Source organism: Plectropomus leopardus, chromosome 14, assembly GCF_008729295.1.
Source record: "Plectropomus leopardus isolate mb chromosome 14, YSFRI_Pleo_2.0, whole genome shotgun sequence".
NCBI lineage: Eukaryota > Metazoa > Chordata > Actinopteri > Perciformes > Serranidae > Plectropomus > Plectropomus leopardus.
Genome location: NC_056476.1, coordinates 16,113,127 through 16,139,435, shown reverse-complemented (window position 1 = coordinate 16,139,435; position 26,309 = coordinate 16,113,127). Strand labels below are relative to the sequence as shown.

General features: G+C 40.4%; 1 protein-coding gene across 1 annotated transcript; it reads right to left on the bottom strand.

Annotated features, from left to right (window-relative positions):
- Positions 1–1,633: 1,633 nt before the first annotated feature.
- Positions 1,634–25,110, bottom strand: rpap1 (RNA polymerase II associated protein 1). The gene is made up of 27 exons (XM_042501000.1): positions 25,052–25,110; positions 23,794–23,993; positions 22,903–23,051; positions 22,571–22,663; positions 22,205–22,358; positions 21,906–22,070; positions 21,493–21,720; positions 18,565–18,680; positions 18,344–18,442; positions 17,997–18,098; positions 16,984–17,151; positions 16,538–16,717; positions 16,284–16,418; positions 15,987–16,157; positions 14,435–14,592; positions 13,663–13,833; positions 13,362–13,557; positions 12,226–12,335; positions 11,791–11,986; positions 10,910–11,056; positions 10,578–10,720; positions 8,497–8,929; positions 7,978–8,096; positions 7,658–7,889; positions 7,205–7,381; positions 6,498–6,554; positions 1,634–3,397 (listed from the first exon to the last, which is right to left on the bottom strand). Exons 1-27 carry the CDS (start codon positions 25,075–25,077, stop codon positions 3,248–3,250), a joined length of 4,275 nt encoding a protein of 1,424 aa, XP_042356934.1. The 5' UTR covers positions 25,078–25,110; the 3' UTR covers positions 1,634–3,247.
- Positions 25,111–26,309: the final 1,199 nt, after the last annotated feature.

The following is a 26,309-nucleotide window of genomic DNA, read 5'->3' as shown; positions in this document are numbered from 1 at the left end:
TCCAAAACTGTGATCATCTTTGAAAAATGTATGTTTATCACATCACTGTTCCATATTTAAAAAAAATCATCCTTGGCTTTGCAGCAAAATGAGAAATGGCAGCCGTACTATTGAAAAAAGTACAGCAGACATTCTATAATTAAGTTGACATGTAGTTTTGCTAAACATAATTTACTTTTGATTCACACTGGGCAATCTTCAGTTCAGTGGAGCTGTTTGCAGATTCCTCACTTTTGTAACAATTCTGCACATTTCCTCGTGAATGAGACCAAAATATGGACCAGATGTGGAGGGAGCCGTGTGACTGGCATTAGTACCCACAGGAGATGCCATTGTCTTTCACCGGCCAATTAACATGCTGAAGAATTTCACTGGAAAACTGGAATCTAGCCGATAAATCAATAGGCCTTTTGTCTTAAAACTAAAAACAAAATCAGGTCAGCATGGTTTATCAGAGAGCCAAAAAAAGGAGTGAATAAACAGTCCAAGGCAGTCGATGCTCTGACAGGTTACGTGAAACTCTGGACAACAAACTACAAAAAGAGAAGCCATTTTATTGCAAAAAAGGTGTAAAGACAAGTAATAAGGTCTCGGTATGAGTTAATGTTTGAGTTTATGATGCTGACAAGGAGCCTTTAAGTATCAAATTGCTATTATTTTATACAAAATGCAAGATGGAATTTGTGTTTGGTGTTTAACTAAAAAAACATCCTGCTCACGGCTAACAGACTGTACTACGTCCAATTTGAATAAATTCCCTCAAGGTGTTTTCACAAGAACTACTTTCACAAGAATGAGACGAATGCAAGGTCACCATGACCTTCACATTTTACCACCAAGATCTTATCAAATCATCCTTGAGTCTCCTCAGACGTTTGCACTGAATTAAAAAAAAAATCCCTTAAAGTATTTTTTTGAGAAATTACGGTGACAAGAATGAGACAGTCAAAGTCACAGGGACCATGACCTTTTACCTATGACCACCAAAATCTAATCAGCTCATCGCTGTGTCCACGTGAATGTTTGTATCAAATTTAAAGAAATTTCCTCGAGGCGTTCTTGAGATATGGCGTGTGCTGGACGGACAGACCGACAATCCCAAAACATAATGCCTCTGGCCATGACTATCGCTGGCTTAAAGGCATAAAAACAGCAAAATCTAACGGCAATACATTAGTTAAGTTCATCGGTATGTGAGAAATGGTCAGTGCAGTGGATCTTGTTTTCAAATGGTCAAAGCAGAAGCACAGAGAAAACACCGGCCCTTCATGGGCATTTTCCAAATCTGATTTAACACCATCAACAGAGCAGCTTCAATGGAAACAAACAGGGTCTTTGTCTGTGAAGTGCATCAGAGTGAGTGTTATTAATCAGTGACACCAAGAGGGAACAATGCTTATCTCTATAATCCCGAGAGACACAGTCTGGATGTCTGTGGGTCTGTAATTTGTTTAAACCCGTTGAAAGCAATGTTTACTACACTACTCTAATCAAATTGTGCGTGTTGACAGCCATAGTGACGCAGTCAATAAAAACAAACGCAACTATACTCAGTTAAATCTGATTTTTATGGGCAGTAACTACAGTGCTGACTCACTGTGATAAAAGGATAAAAACACTAACTTGCACAAACTTGAAATCATGTTTTATTCACAAAAAAAAGACAATTTCAGGCACTTGTAAAGTAGGACATTTGTCTTTACTCTGAGATGCCAAGAATCAAACAAGCGGTCTATTTTTCAAGCTCCTCCAACGAACAGTAACTCTGGCAAAGTGCTGACGTCACCGGGAAACACATTTAACTCCTTCCATTTGCACCTCACTGCATCTGCACTTCATTTTTAGCACTTGTGCTCAAGCTCTGAATGTTTTTTGTTGGTTCAGTTTAGACTAGTTCAAGCAAAAACTCTGCAACCTGAAAACCAAATATTAAAAGAACAGTGTGTAAGATTTTGGGGCATTAAGCAGAGAGAATTGTAGACTGCAACTGGCTGCAAGTTCTCCCATGTGCTAAGTGTGAACTCCCGGTTAGGGTTCATTTATGCTCAACGTTACATACGGAGACGGAGATGGGCAAAGCCTTCTGTCGGTACTCCGTCTTCATTTCGTCTCTATTTGTGCAAATTTTCTGAGAGCTCACGGATATGAACGAAATCAAACAATACCACCGGAGATCACGGGGTTAGTGCAGCGTATTTTAAGTGAGATAGGACTGTGGGAGACGCCGCCGAAATTTGAAATAATTGCCTTTAAGATCACCGCTGAAAGGACGCATGGAAGTATGAGGACAGAGACATTTATAACATTTGAATTCCTTCAAAATTCCTGAAAAACCTGAACAATTCCTGATTGTTAGGGTTTTGTTTTTTTTTTACTAAAAGCCAAATTATCAACAGGGGACTCTTGTTGTTTCTAAAACAAATGCAGCAGTAATTCAAACTGGCATTTCCATGTTGCAAATCAGTGTTTCTCCTTCGCTGTTCTGCTGCTCAGAGACCAGCTGTTAGCCTCATGCCTGCTAATGTGTGCTCACCTTTTCTCCGATAACTTAAGATCCAAATGTTCAGGAAATGTTTAACGGGAGCCAAATTATATGCGGAGTCCTCTTTCTTTCCAAAACAAATGGACTTGGTGATTTAAACTGAATAAAGCAGTTTCACATTCAAAACATGTCTGTTTTTTTGACACTGTTTGGTTTGTCGCAGATGAGCTTTTAACTACGGTGGTCGGTGCAAAAATGCAAATGGACCTATTTAGAGCCAGTGTTTGGTCTGTCTGTTATGGGATACTGTGGTAACCAGGCGGTGCAACATGGTGATCTCTGTAGATGAGGACTCGCTTATTATATTCCATTTCTGCAAAAATATCCCCCTAAATCCCACACACTGGACCTTAAAATTGACTTTTAGATCATTTCCACTGACGGTCTCTAAAATATAGTCTCCAACCAAGCTCAAAATAGTGCCAAAAATTATTTTTGATTGCTACTTTACTGAGGGCTGCCCAAATCTACCTCCAGTTATGTTAACTTTAGGAAAAGAGGCCACAGAATATTCTCCAGTCATCATGTTGATTCTTGTTCCAGGGTCGATCTTGATGAGACACGATAGCTGAAATCACTCACTTTGTGTCCTTTCATTCGCATCTTGCGCTCATGTTCTCGTCTCTCCATCACATACTGTCCCTCCTGTGAATCTCCTGCTGTTGGCTCACTACTTTTTTTTAATTTCCCCACTCCCTGCTGCCTTCAGTCTCCTTTGTCACTGCTGCAGCCCTGCAGTCTCAGAACGCTCTCCAAACGTTTGGCTCTAATGGGAGTCAACTGCTCGTACATATCGAAGCCAAATTCTGAGTGCTTTTGTGGCAGGCGGAAGAGAAGCAAGTGGTTCCTCAACACCTGGAAATGAGACCAAGAGAGTGAGAGGGAGGTGAGACGAGCAGCAGAGACGGCGGCTGCCAGGACTGTGGAGCAGCTCATGTAATATGAAAAACTCGTATGATTATAACATTTTCGATAGACATGTTGATTCATCTGTAACATCAGAGCTCCATGTGCTGCAACAGGCAGCACATTAAAACTAGCACGTTTAGCAGAGAGGTCTAAACAGTTGGCCTACAGCTAGCTATAAGTATTAAAATATCAACTGAGATAGATAAAAGTATTGGACAAATGCTTAAAATACATATCCTAAAGCAGGGAATCTCAAAGTTTTCTACCACTAATTGCCAACTTTGTGATCGAGCATATGCTCAAAGGAGTGGAAGGAGGACTTGATCTCATCATGGCGCTAAAAACTAACCCTTTGAGAGCTGAGCAAATTGGTTTGATGTCTTTCAAAAATGTAGGTAAAAGGCAATGAATGACCAAAAAATTAGCAAAAACTAAGAGATAATTACTTTAATAAAATAAACAGAAAAATTAAGTTAAAAAAAAAAAAAACAACAACAACAGGGTAATGAAAGTCAAAAAGTGCTTCAGATAAAAATTCTGTAAGTTAAATATATAGTACAATAACAACTAGTAGTGATCATTTTTGGACATTTTTCCTCTAGCTTCTTTAAAAATAATTTTTCAAATCAACTAATGTCTTGGAATTTGCCGGAATAAAAGCAAACCAACTCGCTCAGATTTCAAAGGTTTAGATTTCGATGACGTGTCTGAACGCAGCACAAGAAAAGTGATGTCAATCCAGGTTTTAAAGGGTTAAAATCCTTGAGCACTGAATTCACCTGTTTGTTGTCAGATCGCTTTTTCCTCCGAGGTCTGACAAGTTAGATCCATTTTTCCCAAAACCGCTGCTCTCCTCCATCAGCGCTCATTTCCACAATGGCTTTTTCATCGCACTTCCACATTTAACGTTTTTTTTACCAAAATCCCAAAATTGAGCTGACAGCACGCAGACAGACTGTTGTAAGGGGGGGCGCAGTTTGACGCAGTAGTAGTGTATTAAATGTAAGCTACTGAAAGTAAAAGTATTGAAATGGACCACAGATGATTAAAATATGTAGGCATAGGTTATGTTGGTCATTAATCTGAGGGCCGCCACTGGGCCACGGGTCGCACTTTGAGCGACTGTGGCTTAATGATCCAGTAAAGTGAAAAATACAGTTTTTTTAATCCTGCGTCCACTTGTTAGTTGGTTATTTCTTTCTTTTTTAGAAGCCAAATATGTCCAAAAAATCAGTATCAGAATATTTTTACATCAAAATCTGTCTTTTCTTTTACTGCAAAACCAGGTAAACCAGTTTCAAAGGTTTGATGGCTCATCCTGCACTCACTGGCTTTTGCAAAAGCTCATCAAATCAACCGAGATGTTGTGGGACTTGCGAGCCACACTGCTAAAACTGCACTTTATTGTTTGTGGGTCAAAGTAGCAGTATAGAGAAAAATGGGACGAGATAATGAGAGAAAACGTGGCGGAGGATGATTTAATCAGTATGTTAGTTACGTGTGCCAACGGTCAACTGTTGCCCTGTATTACGCAAAAACTTTAAGACCTGAACATTGACAGGTAAACTGAATGAAAATTCAGTTACAATATCCACTTTTACTAAATCAGCAATGTAAAATAACATTCAGTTTAGGATAAATTAAAATAAACATATTACTGTGGGAGCATGACATGATGTCAGTAAAGGGTTACTTTGATCAGATAGAGCGTCTGACGAAGTTACAGAAAGGACCCTGCAGTCTTTTTGTCAATGTAACCAAGTCTCACTCAACGATAAGTCTCAACCTCGCAGATGTTCCAACACCATCAAAAATCAGCTACATTTTCAGCCATGACACTGAAAATCTTTAGATAACACCAAGCTTCACTTTCTGTTCTCCAACACAACTAACTCTACTCGGCACTTCTATCTCCAACTCCCACAAATGTTTCCACTGTTGTTTTATCCTACAAGTCACCTCTCACAAAAGGTGAGGGCAAAACTTTTAGTGGAAGTAAATCAGGGTTTCCCTCATATTATTTTATTTGTTGCAGGCTGCCACAACTAAAACATCTGTCGTTACAAAAAGATTTTTGGAGCTGGACTGTTAACTTGGAGCACTATTGGAATATATATGTCTGGTTATTAATAGTGGTTATGGGGCAGAGACGATGCAGCAGAACTTTAGGTGCACTGAGAGTTGAACTTAACTGTTCTTTGTGCTGGGTCTAAGAGTTTACTTTTCACTTAGAAACATCTGCATACAGCTCCTCTCCTGCTAAGAATGTATCGATAGATCAGTTATCAACCCTGCAAGCGACAAACTGCTGCAGAGGAAAAAAATAACTCATGAAGAGGTCTGCCTACCAATATATATATATATTTCTTAACTAAAAAAAAAAGCTACACCCACACATACACTGTTGTTCTTTGGGTGCACAACTGGATTACATTACAGTGTGATTCATTAATGCAGCTGCAGCACTCTCTCTCAGTACTTGACCAGTTGTGCAATTGCTGTTGCTATTATTCACAAAAAATCATGGGAAAATAGGGTCCCGGTTTAAAAACACACAGTTTACCATTAAAGATGCTTAATATTAATTGATAAGAGTGCATGTTGCAAGTGAATTCAAAGATACTGAAAATACCGAAAAGCTGAACTCAGACAACAACTGGGAGAAAGTGAAATACCAAAACAAGACAGACTCTTGGATGTAAAATTAATCACATGAAAAAGAATAAAGATAAAAGGATCACCACATACATAATTAACCCTGAGACTAAAAAATGGAAAACTGTGGAAGACTTATAACAAATTAAAAAAAAAAACATAGATGGTAGGAAAAACTGCTCAGCAGCACAACAGTGACTTGAATGGAGAAGAAGACAAAAACTGGACCGGTTTGTCAGCAAAATGAGGAGATTGTAGAAAAAACATCATTGATAAGTTACATAAGAGGCGAGGGGAAGCGTTTGTTCAATCAGTGAACACCTCGCAGCGTGTAGAGATCAGAGAGAGAGTGAGAGAGCGAGAAAAGGAGTCGGTTTATAGAGTAGAGTACCTCATCAGTCAGGTAGTAGACTTTCCTCAGCATACTGTGTCGAGCTGCTTCAACCTCCTGCAAAAAGGACGAGCGGATTAAAGATCAAAGGCCTCACCGATGCACCGCACTGACACACTTTACATCTCATTGTTTACTTAATGAATTCTATACCTACATGTATGAGTGCTTTCGGCTGCACTGCTGCAGAATAATGTCCTTGTGAGTGGAACTGACTCTATTCTCTACTCCAGTTTAATAAGTTGCTCAATGTGTTTCTCATTTTGGGGTATTTACCCTCAAACCTCACAGTTATATAAAAGTCACATACCATGACTTAAAATCAATATTTAGGAACAATAAAGACTGAAGTTGAATTTGTGGGACCATTTTCAGAGGCTTCTCCTTTGACACTTAATCAATAACATATGAGTTTTGCAGATGCACAAAATACGGATTTTGCATCCAGCGAGCTTTTTGGCGCAGAGAACATTTATAAATCCTCATATAACCTTGAGGACTTCTCACAAATCCAACGTCCTACTTAATGCAGCTGCAACCCCTTCTGGATTTGCTCAAGCACTACATATGTGGCAGTTTGTCTTTAGATTTTACTGTGGGTGACTTAAGAAAGTCAAAAAAGGCACAACTTTAACATGAATACATAATCAGAAGATTCAGAGAGGGCAACAGACTTCATTATGAGAGGACATCATGCAGTGCTCTACCTGTGCTGCAGCGTCCTGAGAGAAGATGAAGGAGTTGACGTGAGACAAGGCGACCACATATAAGACAGGACACCAGCGGGGCTTCAGGGTCCCCGTAACCAAACAGCGGAAGTAGAGATGGAGGAGAGGGAGGGAGTCTTCAGGCGGGGAGGTGAACCGCTCTATAGGAATGCAGAGCTTCAAATGAAGAGACAGAGAGAAAATTAACTGATCCAAATCACGGGTTATATGATGACAGAATATCGTAACATTCATGAAACTTTTGAGGCCCAGACACACCAAACCAACACCAAAGAACTAGAGGCAGGACCAAGACTGATCTCGAATACTATGTAAACTACTTTTGTTTTTTTGTTGGTTTTTTTTCCCCACTGTGCCAAACTCACATCAAACCATGACTCCTAAACTGTGACTTCCGAGTACCGTTACACCTCAAAGTTACATCCTCATTACCTGTTCCAGAGCGACTCCCAGTGACCTCAGTATTCCCACATGTTCTCCAAACACAGCCAGCCTCAGGGTGGTGCTGTACCTCCTCTGCAGGGGTAAGAGGACCCAGCAGCCAAAGAGCTGGTTTCCAAAGGACACAGCTTCATACTGGGTCAAAAGAGCTGAGTACAAGTCCTGGAAGGAGGCGAGACCTGGAGGAGGGACGTCCAGGTCCAAAGAGTCCAGCCTGGATTGCCTGTAAATGGAAAAAAAAAAATTAACTCTGTTCTCTGTACAGTTTAAGTTTTGTTCTTTAAGAACAAGGATATTAAACATTTCCAGACCTGGTCAGCAGTCTGAACAGACCCCAGGCCAGTTTCTGAACAGGTCTCTCCAGGAACAAGTCACTGGAACAGAGGAACACACAGGACAGGCGGGCGAGCTTGGCGACAGGAAGGATCATCTGCAACATGAAAAGATGGTGAGATTTGTAACAAATGTCAATTTTATTAATGATTAGCAATTACTTAACATAGATATTGAGAATGTTGTATTCAGTTTCTCAAACTATATATTTTTTTTCCTTCAATTCAAATATTTGTACTTTTATTTGCTGCATTTTATTTAACTTGTGGTGCTGAATTGTTTTGTGTTTTACCCCAAGTAAAGCAGTTTAATACATTGTTTTAAAAGGTGCTCTATAAATAAAATTTATCATTATTATATCAATTATTTGATAACTGAGTCATTAATTGATGATACAGGGTGTTACATGCTGTACAGACTGTAAAGCCCGTTGATGCAATTTTGTGCTACACAAAATAAAATCCATAAAATCATCCTGATTGGACTTGTGTCTGTACCTTCAGTGCTTCCTCCCTCCAGACCTCCAGCAGCAGCAGCCACTGCAGACAGTGTATCACCGCCTGCAGAGCCCCCTGTGGGAGCTCCACTACCGCTAACCCTCCACCGTCAGACACCCCTGCCCGCTCATACAGGCTGACGAGCGGGATGAAAGGCCAATCGGACGGCACAGTGGGACCAGTGAGCTCTGGGAGGAGATGGGAGCAGATCCAGGGGTTGCGGCCCAGGAGAGCCTCTCTGGAAGTCAGCACGGATGACTCCAGATGGGCGAGGTGCGTGAGGAAGCAGCCTCGTATGGATGGCAGCTGCACGCAGGCTTCTCTCAGGAGAGCTCCAACCGTCTGCAGAGAGGGAGAGGTGTGGTGGTGTGTTTCCTCACGGAGTTTCAGCTCACCCAGCTCAACAGCCTCAGGTCCTCCACTGCGGCCCTCTCTGGACAGAAAACAAATAAACATAAACTGAGTGAGGCCATTGCACACAAAGTTTGTATTTTCCATATGCTTTTCTTTTAATCTGTCGTCCAATCAAAAACGGTACATGTAGAAACCTTGCACACTGAATTTTATTGTTCTTTTTGTTGCAATAATCGTCAATACAAGACAAAATAAAAAGACACATTGGCCCCCTGCTTCTCCCTCTCTGGCTGCTGCCACTCGTCACGCCTACGTCTTGGATTTGGCACCGCAGCTACCTGTAGGGCTGAGCTGTGTTACCTCTCTATCTGTACACTGTCGCTCACTCTCTCTGTCTGAGTGCAGTTCTCATCCTCTGTTACATCCTCCTACTCATCAACACGATCCACCCAAATATGACTTTCTGTGATCCTCCAACAAAGACTGACTGGATATTGTTACTCCTATTCAAGGGATGGAAAGAATAACGTTTTCATCAAATTTACAGACTGATCAATGGATTGTGTGTGACCTCACAAGATGATCACTGAATATTTACCATATGAACTGACTTAAATATCCATCAGCGCAATCACTTGTTTATATACAAAAGTGACCAACTGTTTGTATGTTCTGCAGTGTTTAACTGTATTTCAAGGTTCTTTTGAAGAAAAAATGACCTGTTGAAAGTAGGCTATCTGAGTTATGAAATAATTCTGTGTGGGCCGGGTTCTCGCTTTTGGTGCAGATGCATGTGCCCAGCAGGTGTAGCCACATTTTCTTCACCGCTTCTTTGTTAAACAACTCTGATGGATGCAAAAAAACGAAAATCAAACCTGTTCTGAAAACTTTAATGACGGACTTAAGTTTTGGGAGCCAGTGTGTAAATGTGACTGACACACAGACGTTGTTTGTTTTTAAACCTGCAACAATTCTGAATGAAAATACAGACTTGTTGTGCAAAGGAGCAGTGTGTACAGGAGTTTTTCCTGAGACTATGTGAGGGTCTAACAGCAGAGGGATGTCATATGCTGTAAAGAAAGCCCTCAGAGGCAAACTGTGTTTTGTGATAATGGGCTTTATAAATAAATTTGACTTGACTTCTAAAATTTTAGGAGCATTTTATGACAACCAGCAGTGAGGTCTGTCGATTGCAACCAGCTGAAAATTACTCGGGTTAGAATTCTTTCAGTGTTAGTTGTTCAAGAGGTTTTAACAGGAAGCATAATTATCTGCAAAGGTTTCTCTCTCTCCAAAACAAACCACCTAAAAATTATTTTTGAAAATTATTATTTTTAGGTGGTTATAAATTAAAGTAAACACTTAATCACATAGTTATTCGATTATATTCCAATTCTGCTAATATATTACCCTAAATCCTTCACAGTGGATCTTTAATACTGCAATTAAAGGAAGCAGAGAGAATTAAGAATTAATCAGTTTTGATAGAAGTAGGTCATCACCTAATTTGATCAAATTACAAAGAAATGTTATTTATACTTTCTAAAAATTTGCAAAATTTGATTATGATCATCAGCCCTGTTTTTCAAGATCTAAAGGTTTATTTAGAAATTTAGCATTTAGCATTATATGCACATTATATGCAATCAAAACAAAAGCTTGATTGTGTTGGCACCGACTTGTAATCAAGTGTCAAAAAGAATTTAGCAAAGAAAATGTTGACTTACGATATAAAGTCCTTGCTGAAGATGATGGTGGACAGCAGTTCATGTGCCAGATATTCACTGCCTGGTAACAGCCATGGCAGCACAACCAGCGCCATCTGGTGGTACAAAGGCGCATGTTTGGCCACTTCTGGCTCAATGGGAATCTGAGAGGAGACCAAATGGTTTGTGTGGTGAAAGTTTGGATGTGATATGAAGCATTACTTTGAGACTATTTTACACTGAGAGGTGGATTTGGTTTGTAAGAGAAACTATCACAACCTGAAAGAAAAGCAGTTGGAAACAGAAGATAAAAAAAACCTGCAGGTCAACACAACGTCATTTATGGAGCCTACCAGTCTGTGTGCCAGTCGGAGCAGCAGGTAGAGGAGGTGGTGTTCATGACGGAGAAGCCAGGCTCTGGAGTGAGACAGCTTGGGCGTAGCCTGACTGCAGCTTCTCAGGTAACAAATCACAGGTTGGTACAGAAGGAGACCAGCGAACTAGAGAGTGGCAGAGAAATTCAAACACGTGACCGTCAAACAACTGTCGCAGACAAATTTCCAGTGTTGGAACAAAATAATGAGTTAAACCTCAGGGTGATCTCGATTGTTTGGTGTAATGTGGTCATTAAACTCAGATAGCTGCACTATTATCTCTTATTCACACAAAAACAATGCTGCATACAAACAGAGGCTGGTAACAAGCTGAAGCGACAAAATTGGAAATAAGTTTTTAAAATTAAAAAGTTTTTTTCTAATTTATTTTGATGGATTATATTGATGCTGAATTAACAATAACATCTTTTATCTTGTGTTTCTTGAGTATTGTGTTTCTGTGGACACGTGAGGAATAGTTAATATGTCATATTTCTTAAAGGGAGTTTGGCGTGCTATTTTTGACCAGGGACAGGATAGGAAATAATCTCAAAAGGAATCCAGACGTAATCTTGCAAATAGTGACCCTGAAAGATCCCCAGTCTTTGCACAATCTTATAGTGTGTGACTTAAATCTCACACTGTCTTTAGATGTCAGAAGGTGTCAGACTTTAGTCTTTTCAAAGTCTTACAGTGCATGGTAGCAATAAAAGAATTACACTAAAATGCATGGCGTTTGTGTATGTCACCACAAGAATAAAAAATATATCTTTCTAGGTAAGCAGACTCAGTCCACTTTTGCTCATCAGTCCTTGTCCTTGTCTGATATACAACACTCCCAAAAGTATCTAAACTTTAACCTTGCAGCTTAGGCCTTTATGGATGCCTGTGATCGTTTCCAGGAGGAGTCCCAGGCCTGTAAGGAGAGGGAAAGGAGAGCTGGGAACAACCAGCCCCGGGCGGTCTCTCCATCCGCGGCAGGCCAAACCAGGGAGACTGGGAGCGGTCTCTGGGCCAGGATGATTAGACTGGACATTACACACCACTGAGGAAGACCTAATGAAAAAAAAAAAAAATAATGTAGAAAAAAAGCCGTCAACAAATTAATCCTTTTTCTGATCAGGCTGTTAAACATGCAACTGATAAAAGTCAAGAACAAATTTTATAAGACAAAACAAAAGCACCTGCCATCATTTTTACAGTATTTAGACATTACTTGTATCATTTGACAATTGACAAGAAATAACAACGTGAACTGCAATGACTTCACTGCTCTTACAGTAAATAAGACATACTTCAGGTTCTTTATCAGGTCTTGAACGACCGGGTGGGACAGCAAAGGGAGGAGAAGCTCAGACGTCAGCAGCTCCAGGTCTTGAAGGGTCTCTACTGGCTTGAAACAGTTCTGAGGAGAAGAGTTACATTATAGTCGCCACTATTTCCCATAAAATTGCACAGGATCCCCCCAAAAAATGTATATGCCAGAAATAATAGCAAATATCCATCCCAGAGTTTCACCTATAATTAATTCTGCAGCAGAGCATCATGCATCGTGAACTGCAGCTAAACAACACCGTGAGTCCATGAACAAGGCGAGTGTCTGTGGTTAGTTTACATGTCTGTAATTACAGCAGGACAGTTGAGTGTCTGTGATATAAACTGCTACAATCAGCTGAACCGAGACATGAGGATAGCGTTGTTGGTAGGCCGCCTAACAAACTGGTTCAGTAGTGAACAACATGCTAACATGCTGACTGATTTTGTGTTTTTGTGATCTTTCTGTGCGACCTCTCTTAATTCAGAGGTTCTGCAGCTGTGTGAACACAGCGCAGGCAGAACTCTTCATACATTATTTTTTTCCCTGCAGCAGCTTTTTGAGTTACCGGTTAGAAAGCTGATCAGTTGATCAGAGGCCACTGAAAGCAAACTCTTAGACCACAAGGTGCTCAGTCTCCACGTAATGCAAACGGTATAATCTAAAGCAGGTAGAAAAATGATTAACAACTATAAAATAAGAGCACTGTTATTCTAAAAATAGTGCTTTTTTGCTATATGAATCAATGAGTGGTTAAGTTTCGCTTCCATTGTGCCTGGTGTTCTGCTGCTCTGTCTGAGAGCACGCTTGGCGCTCTAAGAGAGTGGTACTCTGAATACAAAAAAAAGGAAAAATATTTAATTATTTGAGAAATTGAGAATCGGCATTGGTGTGGCGGGAGGGGGCAGAATGAGTGCTTAGTTACCATTTTTGTTTCATTTATTATGTAGTTCATGGTTTCAGAACTTGGTAAAGCACAGAGTTTAACCATGTTCACTGTGTATTTTTTACTTGTGATTCCACTCTCCTGCCTTTTTCAGACTGTAACCTGAGAATTAACACTATTTAAAATGTTTTATAAAAAGTATGACTTGATAACACTGCAAGACACGGTACCTGTCTGGAGAGCTGGTGGTAGTAAGCTTCTAAGTAACTCAGGTAAGCTGGTATCACAGTCAGGCTGATCTCTTTCTGAACTGGATTATCGAGGTTCTTCACAAAACCCTTCAAATGTCCCAACAAGGAAGCCTGCAGCCCTGTGACGTGACCCCAAGACACTGGAGGAGGAGGAGGGCACTCTTCTCCCTGAGAGCTGCAGTAATACAGAGAGGGTGGCATGTTGACTAAAAAAAGGAAAAAAAGGAAAAAGGATTGCAGTGTGATGATTTCATAAAAGCACTTTAATCCTTGTCTGTACCTGACCAGGCCGGCCTGCAGCTCCTGGTGGCAGCCAGCAGTGTGAGTGACCTGTGTGAGCAGACAGAGCAGAGCCAGGACCCGCTGGAGCTGCAGAGGCAGCAGAGGATCTGAGGGGGTCAGGACTCTGTGAACTGACTGCAACGCCTTCGCTAAGCCTGCATACAGGTCTCTGTGGGAACATAATAACAGTGAGACAAGCACTGTGAGAGCAGAGCAGAGGATTAGACCGTGTCAAGCTAATCTAAGTACTGTAATTATGAGACTTCTCTATACAGATTCACTGACTCTATTCAGGTACATTATTTAAATTAATTCAATTTTTATATCATTCTGTAGCTTTCCAGTAGAGTTCCTTATCCAAAAATTCAAATTTTGGGTTGATGCATGTTTTATCATCAAAATACTATTTTCCACGTGACCTGATGTAGGTTTCTGCATGATGACGCTGTTACATAAAAAACATCTAGCCCGCCAAATGGGGGCTAGATGTTGAGCCTTTAAGAAAGTGGAAGGGCTGTCTGACACCATGTAAAGCAGCACATACTGTATACTACACTGACTTTTGGTAAGGACCTCATACAACCCCACTTCAAAAGAACAGGACGAACACGGTTATTATTATTATCAGCCCTCGCTGCTCAAAGCTGTTTCACTGTTTTTTGTGACTGAGGGGCATTTCCATTTGGAGAACCTGCAAGAAAAACGCAGGTGGACCCGCCCTTTTACACTGCATCCTGCCCCTGGTGGTCGGCTTAAATGTCTAAACTTACATGTATAATTTGCAGGCCTGTCCGTAGCCGGCTGCTACAGCCCACAGCCTGAAGGCCTCAGTGGTGATCCTGAGGGCCTCAGTCTGCTCCAGCAGCAGCTCACTAGGCTCAGCACTCAGCAGACAAGGAAGACGCTCTGACACTCCAAATGAGTTTAACTGGGGAGAGACGAGAAAAAGGTCAGCTGTCACTCTGCTCCTCAAGTATGTTGCAACTGCAGCAATTAAAGCAATTCAACCAGTACCCCTGATTTCGCCATTAACCTTGCAATTTTGTATAATCTCAACAACTTTTCCACAAATTTGACAAATCATCACAGCTTCTCACGAGTCACTAAACTCACTTTCTGTTTCGGGTTATGAATGTCTCAAAATTACCAACAAAAATTACTGCTTAAGACAGGGCAACTCCCTGATTTTTAGTGGGGCTAGACTGTTTTGCACCATGTGCAATGCTATGGTGGAGCACAAACAAAAATCATCAACTAAAAACACTTTTCTACCACAAAACACAGCCGGAGAATGGCAGAAACATGTGGACAACAGACCAAACAAATCACCATGACAGAAGCTGTTGAACCCCCGTCTTTGGCACACACTGAAATAATCAAGGTTATTAGATTAAATATGGCTATTAGGTTCGGGAAGGTTGTGGTTAGTTTAAATCTCATAATGATAGAGGCACGCTTGGCTGTTTGCATGACAGACTGTCAACAAGCTTTATTTAGACTTTTTGGTAAGTTTACTTTGAACAATGAGGTTTTATTCTCACTGAAACAAGCTGCCTACGTTGTTCTGAATTATAAAAAAAATAAAAACAAAGTCTGAAACATTGCATGCAAACATGCATCACAACTTTTTGAATAAAAACCACTGTAAAATCAGGTAACAATACAAAAAAAAAGCAAAATATTAGGACTGCTTAATGTTTATATATGTGGGAATAATTCAGATCAAAATTTTGCTAATGATTATATGGTACTTATTTTATTACCCCCCTTTTTTGCTTTGTTTTTCTTGTTTGTTTCTCTTTCTTTTTTGTTTCTGTTTTTAACCTTGGTGTATACTTTATTATTATTACTAATTTGTCATACTATTTTTCTGTACTCTTTTCTTTAAACTGAACAGCATTGAGGGAGGTAAATGTGAAAGTAATAAGTGCTTTCTGGGAACTGGCATTACCGTTGAATAGGTACTTAAAAGTATTGAAAATGGACATTAAAAGACCTAAAATATGACAAGTATGTGAATCTATTGTGAGCATCTCCTCTGTATTATATATTGTATGTGTTGCCTTTATGTTGAATAAAGTTTGTTATAACATCTGGGACCACTTACTGCTTATATATGTGGGAATAATGGGATAATTCAGATTAGAAATTGGCAAAAAAATCATAAAGTTAAGTATTGATTTTCAACCTCACTCTAATTTCATATTATGTTTTGTATTTTATAACACCTATATGCTGGGCATCGTGACAGACACGGTACATGCAGTAAGTAAAGAACGAACAAACAAAAAATTATTCTACCACATCATTAGCGGCACTTACAAGTCTGGCACAGGCATGTCTGCCAGACGTGGCCAACACTCTCAACAGCTTCATGGCGCTGGCCTGTGGGAGCCCGTAAACAGACTGAGGAAGGGGAGTTGATGGCGCCGTCCAGGAAGTGGGAAGGAACTCTGATAAAATCGTCTCCATCAAGCGAGGACAGTCGAGCACCTGAGAGTGAAATGCATTGTTCATAAATTATTGCCAGAACAAGAAAAATACAGATATCTACAACAAATAAACAGCAAACATGGCAGACAATTAGTTTAGAGATGAAGTGATTGTTATTGTTGCTACCTGGGTGGCAGATGAGGAGGAGTGCCTAGCGATACGAGTCAGGATCTCCAGGACGTCCTGGACCACTCGAGGAGAAGGTCGGACCACCTCAAGGATGTAACGCAGCCTGGGGAGCAGTTTCATCTTTAGCAGTCCCTGAAACACAGAAAGGAATCACAGAGAGCCAAAACTAATCATTCATCTACAGAACTCCTTAATTAAAATAAATTTTACGACACATTGTAAATATAAAAAAGCCTATTAAACATGTTTACCTTGACAACATCCTGCCTGGCCACATCATGATCGCTCTTCCTCTCTTCCTTCTCCTTAGCTGTCTCCTTCATATTTTCAGGCAGCCCTTCATCCTCCTCTTCTTCCTCCTCCTGAGCAGACGGCAGCAGAGGGAAGGAGGCCAGGCCGCGAAACCAGGAGAAGGTACAGTCCAAACACTCCTGAGAGGGCGAGCACATCAGAAGTGAACACAAAGGACGAGACATTGGACAGGATACTGTCACACTGTCAGTGAGTGTGATAACTCTTCTACAGATCAAGTTTTCTCTTCTTGTTTTCTGACGTATTTTGTGATAATAAGTCAACGTTACTGTGATGTTGCTCTTCAAGTTGCAGAATAACTTCCGAACCAAACTTTAGTGAGTCTTTGCAGTTAAAATGATGCAATCACATGAAAAACACGCTGTAATGCTTCACATCGTCTTACTTCATCCTCTGCACACACAAGGAGGGCTTTGAGTGCATGCACAGCTGCAGACATCGCTCCCTCCACACTGTCATCCAACGCAAAACGGAGCAGGAAGAGCAGGCCGGCGTCGAGCAGAGTGGACACCACGCTGCCTTGCAGGACTGACAGGTACTCCCCGGCACGTGCCTACAGGTAAGAGATACAGCCACATGTGTGACTACAGACATGTACCTCTGCAGCAACACTGGCTACATTTACATGCAGAAAAATATCTGTTTTTTCCATTTATTTGGAAAAAGACAATAATCCTACTAAGCTGATTGCATGGATAATGAACATGAATATTCCACTAATACTCCCATTAATAAGCATGCCATTTTTGTTTGTGCTTGACAAGTGTCCATACCCTCTCATGTTGTTTATTTCGCAATATTTTGGGAAAGTCGAATGGCGCGTGCTGCATGTGTCATTCTGCTTCCAAAATAGGATTTTTTAAAAGTTTTCCACTGGTAGCAAACTTGTTTGATCTCCTATTCCTTCAACAGTTTTCTTGAAAACTTGATGATATTGTGACACTGAAAAAGTCAGCGTCACAATATCATCGCATATCCAAAAACCTGTTAATATCCAACTCTTTCACAAGGTGTGTTTCACCTTTTGAATAGAGATGTAGGCTTTTCTTTTGGATATGAATTTCTACCACAACCTTGCAAACTGTAGGCTGGTTGATCTGTATACAACATATCCATGACAAGACACAGAGCTGATGGCAAACAGGCCAGAGGCCATACGGCACAGACTGCGCTAAAAGCCCAGATTGAGATGCATATTCTGAATGTGCTGTATGCATGTCCAAACATCAACAACCGCCATATACACGTCTTAAACAGAAAACGCTACATTCAAAAAAAGGCCTAATTTGAAAACATCCTAACAAAATATGCTGTTTACGTGACAAATTTAGAATTTTGTCATATTTGGAAAAGAAGTGTGCACAAAAATGTTGTCACGGTGTGTGTTTGTTTGTGTACCTTTGAGAGGATGTTGGCCAGAGTGCTGAGAGCGAGACTCCTCTGCTGGATGAGCTGACTCCGAGACAGCAGGAAGAGTTCCTGCAGGGAGTAACCTGCCCGCTGGAGAGAAAGCCTCAATGTGAAGAAAAAACTTATCATCAAAATACCTGAAGTTCAGAACTAATCAGAATCTAACTTTGCAGTTAGCTGGTACTGCTGTTGTGAACTGTGAGCCAAAACCACCCACGAAAATCATGAAATATAGACCTGGAGGTGTTATGTACATTTTATGAAAGACCAAATAATAATAATTAAAAAATAAATTGAATAATATGAGACTGTTTTTTGACTTGTTTCTTACTGACCTCAGGCTCCTCTCCGTGGTGGTGCAGGCCTAAATGTGTGGGCAGATCCTCGGTGGGTGGAATCAAGGTCCCCGCAAAGTCAAACCGAGCCTGCATGGCCTATCAGGACACAGAATCTGCTACTAAGACTTGAATGCAGAAAAACATAGTAAAATGCAAACAAATGGACTTGAAATGGATGAAAAAAGCATCTCCTGGTGCTGTTCGAAATATCTCCTGACCTTCTGGGTTCCTTTCCTTCTGGGTGCAGGTAAGTCTCTCATCCACTCCAGCTTCTCTGGCTCCAGCTTATCCATGTGGACCCATTCCTTCTGACGCTTCAGCGGCAGATCCTCCTCTGAATTCACACACACAGGAGGGCAAAAACAAGACGAGTTACCACATAAGATTGCTGTTATTTATCGTTATAGCCATCATCTGTTGCAGCCAGCACAATTTAAGAGAAAACTCCATAATGTGCCACCACTGTAATCACAAACTACTGCTGCACTCGCCTGCATCCCTTCCTCCCATGGCGATGATTAGAGAGTCTTTGAGAGGGCTGAGGCAACATCTGGTTATTTATTCTCAGCCAAAAACGAGGATGTATGGACAAAACAGATGATGACATAAACTTTAGGATCCTTTTTTTAGTTTTAAAAGCACTTAATGTTCTTAGTCCTAGTTATGGTCCTATTATCAGAATTGTTTTGATCTTATGAGCCTCTCGTACCCTCAGGTCTTCTGGCAGCGGTCTTTAAAAAGTCTCAAAAGTTAGAACCAAAACTCATGGTGAGGCATCTTTTTATTACTATGGACCACGTTTGTGGAACAGCTTGCCTGAAGACCTGAGGGCAGCAGAGGGGGTTAATATTTTTAAGAGCAAAATCAAGACCTACCTTTAAAGTTTGGCTTTTCATTGAATTTTACCTATTTATTCACTGACTATTTATTTATACAATAAAATCTGTTTTACTAGATGGCATATTATTTTTATTTTATCATTTTAAACATTTGATCTATTATTATTGTTCTGTTATCCTTTGATTTACCATTTTTCTATTATTTAGAGTATTTATTAATTTATTTTACTTATTGGTAATAATATATTTATTTATTTTTTAATCTTTTTATATAAACAGGTTCTTTCCTGGTGTTTCTTCACTTGTGGTAGCATTTCCTTAGTTCCTGGTTTCAATGCGTACTCTTATTTTAGTGGTTTTATTAATTATAAAGTCTTACTTTAGAGGGACGAAGAGCCTTACTCTGAGTGTGTGATAATGTGGGTGTGTGTGTCTGTGTGTGTGTGTGTGTGTGTGTGTGTGTGTGTGTGTTGGGGGGGATTATAACAATATTTGTTCTGGTTTTGCCTGTATGAAAAGTGCTATACACAATAAAGTCTGATTGATTGATTGAACTGATGTTGAACATCTGTATTCATTAGTACCATCTGTTAGCTACACTTTCATCAGCAGTGGGAGTTTTCTTTGCATGATCTGCAGTAACTTAATTGCAGAGTGGCTACTTTTGGCTTGCTCTGGCTTTTCTGCTAATCGCACAAAGTGAAGTCAATGATCAGCTTTATGTCGGGATTTCAGCCATGCAGCAGAAGCATCGAACATTAGTTACACAATTAGAGGATGGATGCTTTGGAGAAAGGGCAGAGCAAAGGGAGTGAGGAGAAGAGAATCGGGTGAGAGAGATAAATCATGACGGAGATGAAGGAATGATGGCAGAGACATCTGGCAGAAAACCAGATGTGATGGTCTCCTTGACAGAGGTTCATTTAGGGCTTCTCCCTTAAAAATACATCACTAAAGGAAAAAAAAATGACCGTTTCAGCAACAAGGTTACAATTTAACAGTAGAAGTATTCAGATCCTTTACTGAAGTAAAAGCACTAATACCACACTGTAAAAATACTCCACAACAAGTAAAAGTCCTGCAGTTAAAACCTTACTCAAGTAAAAGCAAAATGTACTTTAAGTACTCACTCACTACACTGTAAAATGTTCCCTGTCAGTGTTTTACTATCATCAAAATCAGATATACTTTATTGATCCTCTAAGGGAAATGTGATTGGTTGCAGTCGCTCTGATGCCAAGCATACTGAATTTCTGCAAGTAGAAATATATACAAGCACAAGTATATAAAAATATAATATATGTTAATATTCACTGTGTCAGAAAGCAGTCTCTTTTGTCTCTGTAACAATGCATTATCCAGCTTCTCCGTGAGGGTTTTAAAGTTTATTTAGTTTAAAAGGTGGGAGAATTTTCTCACTGCATTTAGTTCATCAGAAACATTTAAATTCAAAGTTACCACATTTGGAAATATGTTGATTTTACAGGACAGGAAGGGTGTCTTAAACAATTATCTGAAAAATATAAGTTAAAAATTAAATTATTTTTATTAGAATTAGTCACACTATAACTGCACTCAATTGTTTTTGCACTGGTGGGTCTGATCCAGAACCATCCAGACTTCTCATTGTCTTCCCGCTGGATCATCAAACTTTTTGTTGCTGCCATGTCTGGAGCCGCTGTCCCCCAAATGGTCAGTTTAACGTCCTCAGCACGCTCCCAATTAACTCCAACAACACCGAAATGGTTCATCTGTGGCTGAACCTGTTAATAATTGTTGGGTAACAGTCGCCATGTGATGCTGACTGTTAGTCCTGTCATGTGTGTGCCGGTGGACTTCACAAATGTCCCTTACACTGAGCTCATTCACCTGCAGCAGCAGCAGCTACGACCCAAACACAAACAGTTTGGTAAAGTCGATCGCCGTATATGTGATGGATCGCAGTGCAGCGAGCTGAGATGCTGCCAAAATGCTTGAAAGAATGGCTACACTACAAGCCACTCCATTCACATTATGGGTATTGAATGAAGTACTCTTCTGGTATCGATATCCCGTAAAGAGTTCTGGTGTTGGTATCATCATTTTTGACTTAAGTGCTGTATTGGAGTAAATATATTCAGTTACATTCCACCACTGCATTTTAAACAGGCCCAAAGAGGCACAAAGTACTGTGAAATATTATGAAATATAGTCATAAACATTCACATTTATTGCTGTTGATTTATTTATATCTCCAGCGGCAGCAGAGACCACGAGCAACTGACAAGTTAGATGTGATAAAAAGAGTTGCTTTTCAAAGCTTCATACCCGTCACAGCAGGTGGTGGTGGCACTTTTTCCTCCTCCTCTGCTTCCATCTCAACTTCTTGAGGTTCCTGTAACTGCACAGCAGCACCGGAGGAGTCTGACTCTCTGCTCACATTTTCTAGAGGAAAATTGTCCTCGCTGCTTCTGCCCTGGGGTTGTTTGGATGCGGAGGCAGAGGACGGGACGCTCTGAGCTTTCCGAGACCTAACAAACTCCACCAGTCTAGGATCTGAGGAGCAGAAATAATCGTGTTATGCGCAGTGGTACCAACAAAACCAAAAAAGAAAAAAGGCTTCAATATACTAACTAGTTAGGATACAAACTCAACACGTATCACGTTGTCACCTCAACATATATATTAATCATATATATTAATTAGCAGACATGCGGACATTAATGAACATTAATGCCTACCGAGCTGAGATAAGAGTTTCTTCTGCTCCTCGAGTATCTGAGACTGAGACATGGCCTGCAGCTTAGCCTGGTTCTCCCTGTGGATCCTCATGGTCTCTCCTGAGCTATCTGGGCCCCCGAGCCCCTGACCAGACAACAGACAGGGACCCGAGACTGCAACCGGCTCTGATGAGTGGAGAGGAGCGAGGAGACAAGGACAAATGGAGAGTAAAATAATGTGAAGAGGGGCTCCAGAACAATTTAAATAGTCTTTATGAATTCCTACATCTCCGCTGACGTATTAATTAACATTAACTCACGGCGCTGATCTGTTTCCATGCTGGTCTCAGAAGGCAGGCTCTGCTCCCTGTAATCAGGTGCACAATGTAAGGGTGCCTTTCCCTCTTTAAGTCTCTGAGCTGCGATCTGACGTGCAAAGATACTTTTCTTTCCTCCGACTGAGGACGCCGGCACCTGGTCATAAGCATGAATAAACTTCAAAAATCAAGATAAACGCAAATTATATCCATATAATGTTTGAGTATGGATAAAACTTCATGAGTTTTAAATGATTTTTTAAATGATATTATATGTATGTATGTTTGTATGCTTTGAGACATCATTAAAGATACACTATGCAAGATTTATCTGCAAAACAATGTATAGATTCATAGAAAAGTTTTTACCTGACTGCTGGTTTCTGAGCGATGCAATACTTTGGGGAAAGCCATGCCTGTAAATGCTGGTAGAGATACTGGAGTGAAGCTGGTATCTCTTTCCTTAAAACAAAGAGTAATGTTACATTGGTGAAATAACAATAATTTAAAAATTACATTTGTGATTTATTAAGAGCTAAACATGACACCAGCAAACTTGGATAACTGACAAATTCTGCTAAAAAAATGTAAATGACACACCGGGTGCATGCATACGTCCCACAGGGAAAGTAAAATGTTTATTTAGCACACTGTCACTGATTCACACCTCTTATTTCCATTCTTTAACAACGGGTACTTACAACGATCCTGGAGAGAACAGCACTGATATGAGTGTCGTGTCTGTCCAGTATCTCCCCAGCATCATCGTCCTCGAAAGTGACACGACTGGCTTTAAAGCGAGACTTCTTAGGAGGAGCTGGCGTCAGAGACGGGAGTTGGTCTGGAAGATCTAGAGGAAACATAAAACATTAGATTAAATAATCTAAAATATGATCCATTGTTAGACATATCTGAGTGTGTAACTCGTGCATGTTAAGTGTAGGGTTCATACTAATAAAGGAAAGTCAAAGTCAAGGACTTTCAAGCACTTATTTTCAAGTATGAAATTGTTTTCTCCACACAACCATCAGCTGCAAAAGAAGTGTGCAAATTTGTCGGCAGAGCAAATATGCCATCAGGGTCTAAAATTGACTAATTATTTATTAATTGGCTATGGGGCGCCCATTAGGTCACCTGGTTAAGTGGGTGCCCCGTGTTCAAATATGTTGTTATCATTCAGGCATGTGACTGACGAAGCTCAATCTCACGCTGATGACACTGCACCACTGTGAGTGTTTTGCAGGCTGGCAAAAAAATCCTGGCGTCAACTATCTGCTGGAGTTTACTGACTCATTGGTGCTCTGAGCTCATAGTTTCTTGTTTGAAACATTTATAGAACACATCTGTTCTCCTCGCAATTAAATTGAAGTACTTTTTCAAGGACCAAGTTGAAAACGTCAGATTTTTAAGGTATTCAAGTACGTAATTTTCTGAGTGTCAAATTCAAGTACTTGAAAAAAAGAAAGCACCTAATCTGAACCCTGTAAATATCATTTCAGCCTCATGTTGGACCTGAAAAAACCCACAAAATGTCATCTGTCAATTTGTTTTTTCTCCTCAATAATAAAAAGGGAAAAAAAAACATATCTTGCCTTCGATGGTGACAACATCTCTCTGTCCTTCTTCATCCTCCCCGTTTTGCTCCCCTCCTTCTCCTCCACCTTCACCTCTCCTCTTGTCGGGTCGGCGGACAACACTGGCAGCAGACGGAGCACCGGAGGTCAGAAACCTCTCCTGCTCTCTCAGGAGGTCTGCCTCAGAGTCGGTTGGTTTGGGACGCCGCAACATCCCTCTGAAGGACACAAAAATGATATTAAATACACTGCACTGTTGTGTCTATGCAGGCTTTCACATCAGAAACAATGGCCTGGATCCCAGTACATTTGACCCCAAAGTCCTGTTATAATAAACTCCAACACATAACTTTGTTTAAATGCCTTTGGCAAATTTTTAATCAAAACTGAGACTTTCAACATCATATACAGCAAGTTCCCAGCAATCATTTTTATAAATTCAAGTGAAAATGTGAGCAAAAAATGAATAGGTAAAATAGCTCCCATGCTGAGACTTTCTTTGTAGTTTTTAATTGATTGATTTTATATGCAATCATTAAAATAAAATGCTGATACAGATTATCTGCAAATGTCAAATATCTGCCAATTATCAGCCCGGCCAATAATCTGTGGACCCCTAATTTTAATACAGTAATTGCCTTGTTTTAAGGTTGATGAATTCAATGCCTTTTAAGACTTTTTAAGGATTTGCAGGAACCCTGCACAAGATTATTTGTGTGAAAGGTTGCAATGATTCAAGGGGGGCCCAAAGGTGGTGTGTGCGCCGGTTACGCCCCTGTTGACAGATGAAAGTTGGCTTTTTAACTGAATTAAAACTCATTCAGGCTGTTATGGACTTAGTCACACTGTGTTTTAGCTTGTAGCTGGTCCTGTCAGACTGGAGACCAACTAAAATACTGTGAAATCGACATTACTTCATCTGCTTTCGAGTACTGGCTGAACTTTGGTGAATATTAAGGCTAACTTAAGTTATCTAGGAGTGTTAAAAGGGGGCACATTTTAACTAAATTACCACACACACAAAAAAAACATTTATAAACGTTATCTTACAAGCTAGATGTTGCGTTTTCGTTTTCACGTGTAGTTCAGTTTACGTCGCATCTGGGATGAATGTACGTTAATGTAACGTTACATTTAACGTTAGCTTAACGTTAGCTTTAAATCTCAAACCTTGCTCAGCTGAAGCCTAAAACTATCCAACACAATACCGGAGAGTTTCACCACAACGTAGCTGGCGTTTTTTAATTTAAAATACTTCACAGTTGTGTTAGCTAACCTTCGGTTGAATGCTTGGTCCGTCATACAAAAGCCCCGGTACACCCGCGGAAGCTTTTTAATGTGACACCAAACCACCTTCAAAATAAAAGCATTGCTGGAACGAACCGAAGGGATGTACGTATCCGTCTTTCTCCCAAATATTATACGGTATTTTAGAGGCTTAGGGAGCATGCTCTTTTTATCGTAGTTCTTAGTGAATGTTGTAATGCATCTTTACTGTTTTTATCGTGGGTTTTTATCACATAGGCTGCATCTTGCGTCCTCTCTCCCTCCTCCAGGACACTGAAAGCGCAGCATCACGCTGAAGTTAGTTTCCGATTTAGTTAAGGGGAGACTTAAAAAGGATGTAATTTTGCACCTGCCTCTGGGGTGGCAGCATGTTAGACACTTTAGCTTCAAAATTGTTCGAAATACGCATTGATATTTTTTACCTTTATTTTATTTGTGACTGCCTTTTTTACATGTTGACCACACTGAACCAGGTCTCTCTCGAAAACAACTAGGCCTATACTTAGCTCAAATCTGGACAATACTATCCCAGACAGGTTTAAGATTATTTAAAACACAGTTTCAGATGTGTAAAACGTCATTCTATTTGTGAAAAACCAAAAAAAGAAGAAAAAAAGAGAGTTTTAAAGGCGTTTTTTACATGTGAACCACATTGGACCAGGTCTCTCTTGAAAAACCACTGTACCGCAGGTTAGATTCAAAAATGACAAAACCCGGTAAAATCTCCCTTGCTTGCATTTTCACAAATAGACTAAAGATTTCACAAATCTTGAATTGTGTTATAGATAATCTTTGGTCTTTCTGGGATAATCTAGTCCAACGCAAAAGGGACAGTTCACATTAAAAAGGGAAATCTCCCGGGTTTATTTTGCATTTCCACAAATAAAATAATGGTTTCAAATTGTGAAAGTGGGTTTCATACAACGTCGGGGCTTTACCGAAAACATCAATCATGCTTTCACCACAGTACGAGGTGCAAAACAATACGAGCGCTGATGAAGCGTAAGCTAACTTCAGCGTCGTCGGTGCACCTGCATCTTGAGGAAGACTGTGCAGTGATGTTTTTTATTATGCATGGTTTTATTAGGTGATTTACACTGGCCACTGACATCAACCCTCGCTGACTGCATCATGGTCAACCTCTGCTGCCTCTGCTGCGGCGAAATCCCTCAACCCCGCCCCCCTCCGTCCGGCCAGGCGGGACCACCGCGGGATCCCCGCTCCGTGCAGCAGCAGCAGCCTGCTGG